Consider the following 6066-nt stretch of genomic DNA (forward strand, 5'->3'; position numbering starts at 1 on the left):
AAGCATTTCTTCAGAACTAATGTTACCATTAACCACTGTACATGCTAATATGCCATGGATTCAGCCTACAAGCACAGAGTGACAGTAGTGACTAGATAATGAGATATCTATGTTATCTTAGTTCAAACTCAGAAGTCCATAACAGTGTAGCTTTACAAGGCACAGCTTTTTTTACTTCCAGTATAATAAACTTTTTATATAAATATTAGTATTAATATCAATAATAGTAATTTTTCTTTTAGTATAATGTATTAACACTATGTACAATTATAGGGCAAGTAATTCAGCAACTGCAGTAACACCGGCAATATGCTGATCTGCATTACCTCTGCTAATACCTGCAGAGCTTAAAATATCAGGTCCCTAATTTATTATTTTAAACCTGTTATTTTAAAAATTTTACTTACACACACTCTTGGGTTCACCAAGGCTACATAAGAACACAAACTTTACAGATTAAAGGGCCCAAGAGAAAAAGCCAAGGAAGGATGAAGAAATACTTGACCCAGTTATGCAAACTGCCGTATTTTCTTAGCCATGAGAGCCTACTTTCTCATTCAGATAGGATACCAAGTTTAGGAGCTTATTTTCTTTTTCTAGTGACAAAACCATCACCAAAGCTAAAATTTCTCTTTTAAGACTCAAGTATTGAGTAACAATACTTGAGTATATGTTACTCATGTAACAATACATGAGTATATATGCATAATTTTCAGCCCCCTCTGCATCTAACAGCTTATAGAACGGTTAGATTTATCATAACATTTCAGGATAACTTTGCAAGCTTGGATTTTCTCAAGGATCACTACTGTAAAAAAGATGAAAATCCGATACATGACTTTCTAAGTCAGAAAATTATTTCAAGGTAAAAATTACTTGTAAAGTTAAAAAGTTTTGTCTCATCTATGTTACTACAAGTCTCTCTGAATCTTCAGGGCTTCACTTGTTCTTGCCTCTACAGAAAGTTGTAAATGCTAAGAAGCACAAGAGCTTCGGTTTTAGATTAGAACAGGAAGTGAAGCCTCTGATGTGGTAACAATTTGGGTTGCCAAAGATCTTCACTTTATAATCCAGGCATCATCTTCAGGCAAGAAGATGTTGTTTTGGAGAAAAAAACCACAGAAACTACTTCCTTCCCTGTAGGCCCCTCCCAGCTGGAAGTAACTGTAAGTGCTACAATAATGAGAAAAATTAGAATTACAGTCATATTATGTGTGCAGACACTTCACAATGCATCAGAAATACTTACTAGAGTTAAAAGAAAAAACAATGAATGCTCTGGTCTTGAATGAGATTTCCACTTACATGATATATATAATTCAATAATACTTAAAATCAAGTCAGGATGGATTATGGTTGTTAGCATAGCTGTAATTCATCTCCTGCATAAAAAGCACTACCATAAATTTAATACCATTTTTTAATATTTCCCATGGATCCACATTCTCATTCAACAGAAAATAATTCTTTATAACTGTTTTATCTACATAGGTGAGTATGTGGCTCGCCATGAAGAAAAACAAAAGCACTACAATATGCATAAAGCCACCAAACTGGTACTACCAAGCAACTGGAACTACTGTACCTCCAAACTTTTAACTGAAGGTTAAAAGCCACAGGTTTGCACATATTCTCACCCAAATGAAAATTTTAAAAAAGGAAAAAAAGCTTTCCTAGGTAATATTGTATCACTAACAACATTTATGGTTGTAAACCTGCTTGAGCATGTTTTAATTTGCCAGCTAAAACAATAACATTAATAGATTATTATGGTCAGCATTGACATGCATAAGACAGTTTTGCTTAGGGGGCAGAATATAATGGTACAGTTTATTGCTGTGAAGTTAAAACTTGTATTGAAAAGAATTAGAGAAATAAGAAATCCGTCAAAAAAACCCCGAGGTTTGTTTCTAGACCTTCCAACTAATTATCCACGTGGGTAACTATGTATGTCACAGACGTTACCTCAGACAACATCTACATGCAGGTGCGCTCTTTTCTCAAACCACATAGAGTAGGGGGGGTTTATGTGGGAAAGAGACTATGTTAGTAAGTCTCAAAGAATTTAAGCAGTCTTCAAACGCAGGGCCAACTCAAGACTTTATGTATCTGATCCTGATGTCGGGAGCAGTACAAAAGGTACTTAAGACATATTTAAGTAGCTCTGGACCACAGTTACCACATTTGGCTAACACTGAACCCAAATTTAAGACTACAGGACTGAGCTGCTGACAACCCTAGGCAATTGTGCAGATGCACAATCTGCACTCTGAAAAGGGCTTGGGGAATCAGCTTGTATCCAACACACATTCTGTATATTCGCTCTTGAATCTCTAAGCTCTCAGACGTGTAGCATACACACATTAAATCGCTTTATCATGCTGACTCAGTGGAGTTGAGCAGCCCTGCAGATCATTCCTCGGTACACAAACGAGATATCCTAGCCCTTCCCATTAACTGAGCTAACAAACAGTTGTTGCAGACAATCTTCTAATTATAACAAGAACAAAGGAGAGAGACCTGAGTTTCTCATCAATACATTGGTTCTATGAGTCACAGTGAGGATCTATGGCTAATGGGCAACATGCAAGAAAGCAGCCATTCTTCATATATGGTGGACAGAAGACGGAGAAGATTTCTGACTTACACTACAAAAAGCAAATTTCTTGAGAAACCAAGAACACAAATCAGTTTTGTCCTTGAATTGGCAATACAGTGAACAAGGAGTGAAAAGGAGTCCTTGGGTTCTTCATACTTCTCTTGCACAAAATACATCCTGAACTCGCGAGTAAAATAATTCAGTTTAAGAGAATTGTTCACATTTATATTTAAAATCAGACCAACAGTTTTGTGTAACTTGTAGAATTTCCTGTGCTTGGAGCAAGGGGGAGAATCAGTGTAGACTGCTTTGCAGTATGATGCTATTTCACAAAGAGAAAAAATAGTATCAACACCAGTGCAGCAGGCAAATGAACAATTTTGTGAAGATACCAGTTTTAGAATGGTAAATTAAAAAAAAAAAAAAAAAAAGAAGGAACTGCTTCACAAAAAATCAATACACCTTCCCCATAGGTTCATGATGTAAAATTCTATAATCAGGGCTTGTAGATTTGTAATTATGGTATGTCAGCCACATTTAAACAAGCATGTTAAAAGATTGTTAAAGTTAAACTAACACAATTGCAATGTGAATTGTCTTAGTCTCATTCTAATCTACTCGTGTCACTTCCACTTAATCAGATGGAAACTATGGGCAAATGTCAGTGCTATTTTCAGGCAACTCGACTTACTTTGTTTGTGAGGGTTTTTAAAATTATTTCCAATCTGAAATGCAAATAAGGTATTTTAGAAGGGTTTTTTTCTCTAATCAAATCTCTCACTATCCAGCAGGTAGTTGCTTGGATTTACTGAGAGCAAAACTATTTTTTGAAGTGATTAAACAAGAAGGATTGCTTGCTATGACATAAGCCACAAATACAGAAAACATAACTACTCTTGCTCATCAAATCTACTTATTTTGAATTACAAACTATTGAAAGTATAAAATTACCAAGAGCCTGGCTGTCAGATTTGCCAAAAGCAAAAGATCTCCCTATTTCTAGTTTAAATTTCTTTCACTGATACACAGCAATGTAAGAAATGTGCAAGCAAGTAAATTACCTACAACCTAAAACACAGTCCCTTGAGAGGAGTAAACAAAGAATTTATGACTTGCAGCTAAAAAAATACCAAAACAGAACAGAAGCTTCATTCTTAGCATGGAAAAAAAGTGACGGGTTAGGTAACTAATGAAAAAAAATAGCTACAACAGATGATTAGCACAAGTCAAACAAAATTTCTAAAAAGCTCTCTATATCCTGTTAGTTCTCAACCCCTACCTTTTTTTATATGTTCTTAAAGCCTGAGCACTGAACATGGTTAGAAATCATTATTACATGCTAGATTCCATGTGATTTTCTAACCAGAAAACAGAAAGAAAAAACCTAATGAAAATTAACTGAAGCGCTAAATCAGTCACTTTATAAAATGCTTACTAAGCCTCTATGCAATTCTTCTCATACACCAGGAAAAAAATGCCTATGGAGTTGTTCCAGTTCAAAATAAGAGGAAGACGTTAATGTTCCCAAGTTGACACAAGTCACAGGCAGACCCACTGCAGCAGAAGGCATAACTAGGCTTCTGCTTAGAGGAGGAAGGGTGGGGTGTGACAGAGCCATACCTCTTGTATCTGTGCGCAGCTGTCACAGACCAGGGAGCTGTTGCTGTATCATGTCCCCACAGGGAGCTAAGATAACATTCCTCTTCTCCCTTTTTGTTTTAAAGCTACCTTTACTTAGAGAATGCCAGCTGCTGCAGAGTAACTGTAGATATGCCTGTTGCTACTGCACAGAACACTCAAGTTTACTTGCTTATTCACATGGACATTCTCCAAAAGCAAATCTGGATCTTGCTGACTGCATTTGTATTGTTTACCCAAACGTTTTCATCCTTTCTTTGTATTATCTCTGAAATGCCTAGTTGTGTGGTTTGCTCCTACACTCAGAGAAATTCTGAAGTGCCTTACCCAACACCAACAGTGATAACTTTTGTAGTCTTCAAGTCTGACCTTTCAAAGTGAATCAAGTATAAGAAAATGTGCATATCTTACTGACAGGAATTTGCAAAGTCATCACATAATGTTGATGATATAAAATTGCACTATATAACATCCTCACCCAGCACACACACTAATTCTTGTCTCGGCCTGAGACAGCAGTCTTTGTAGCCTTAATAAACCCCAGCGTGACCAGTGTTTATAGCAAGAGCGATCCCGACAGATACACTTCTCTTAAAAACTACGCTCCTTTGAAACCAGGGAAGATCAAGGCTCTGGCGAAGAATCTACCAGGAATGCCCAGGGAGATGGTGGAGTCCCCATCCCTCGAGGTGTTTTAGGAAAGAATGGAGTACTATGGTCTAGTTAACAAGGTGGTGATGCTCGGCCATAGGCCGGACTCGATGATCTCAGTGCCCTTTTCCAACATAATTGCTTCTCTGATGCCACTGGTTCTGCAACTTCTGAACCAGAAATATTGAACAGCAGCTTTGGTAAAAAAAATAAAACAAAAAAAAAACAAATATCTGAGGATTCACACCGGAGGCAAGGTATGAGGCGAGACTGCCTTGCACACCCGAGGGGGCTTAGGTGACTACCCTTGACTCCCAATGACTCTAAGGAAAGGGAACGAAACCGCACTTAACCGAGGCCCAGAAAAGCGCGGCCTGTTCCCGACGGCGGTACGCGAGGGATGGAAGCCCGCACCAGGGCCGCTCTCCGGCACAGCCCGCCAGTCCCGTACAGCACCGCGGGCCCGCGCCCGGCGCGGCCGGTCTCGCACGGAGCCCCGCTGCAGTCCCTCGGCCCGGCCGTGCAGGGCCGTGCCCCGGCCGCCACTCACCGCCTCACGACGCCAGTCTTAATCTTGATCTGCCTGAGGCGCGGGTCGGCCATGGCGGCGGGCGCCGTGACTGCGCAGCCCCGCGCCGCGCATGCGCCGAGCCGCCAGTCCGGGCGGCACCACCGGAGCGGGCGGGAGCGCCACCTTCCCCCCCTGCCCCGCGCAGTGGAGAGGGCCGGGCAGCGGGGCGGCGCCGTCCCGGCAGAGCGGCCCCGCGCCGGTCGGGATTGTTCGCGCACGGGGAGAGGGGTGGGAGCGGAGCCTCGGTACCGGTGTCGGAGCGGTTCCGGTCGGTACCGTGATGGTGGTGGGCTGGAGAGTAACCGGCACCACCCACTCCTGAGCACTGATAACGGGGTTCGCATGATTAACGCCATTTCGCAAGGCAAGCAGACATTCTCTGGTGCTGTGTTCTGCGCTTTCCCCCCATTATCAGGCCCTGAAAGTACTGTGCGCCAAGGAGGCAAACCAAACATTTCTTTTTCCCGGTCCACTGGCCTCAAGGTTCCTCGGCAGCAGGCCGAACTCCGCTCCTTGCCCTCCTGCATATCGCGACACCTGGCCAGCCCAGTGCTGTTCATGACACTTGCAGCACTGGGAAGCTGCAGCTCCCAGAGCAGCGTCTGCC

The 6066-nt window shown here is 41.5% G+C and overlaps 1 protein-coding gene across 1 annotated transcript in view; it reads right to left on the reverse strand.

Moving 5' to 3' along the window:
* The window catches only part of TBCA (tubulin folding cofactor A), a 22968-nt gene extending 17430 nt beyond the window's left edge, over positions 1-5538 (reverse strand). The window contains exon 1 of the mRNA XM_058044316.1: positions 5439-5538. Coding sequence (XP_057900299.1) covers positions 5439-5491 — 53 coding nt within the window. The 5' untranslated portion in view covers positions 5492-5538. The remainder of the gene's footprint in view (positions 1-5438) is intronic.
* Between the last annotated feature and the right edge of the window lie 528 nt (positions 5539-6066).

The sequence above is a fragment of the Melospiza georgiana genome, chromosome Z (assembly GCF_028018845.1).
Source record: "Melospiza georgiana isolate bMelGeo1 chromosome Z, bMelGeo1.pri, whole genome shotgun sequence".
Taxonomy (NCBI): Eukaryota; Metazoa; Chordata; class Aves; order Passeriformes; family Passerellidae; genus Melospiza; species Melospiza georgiana.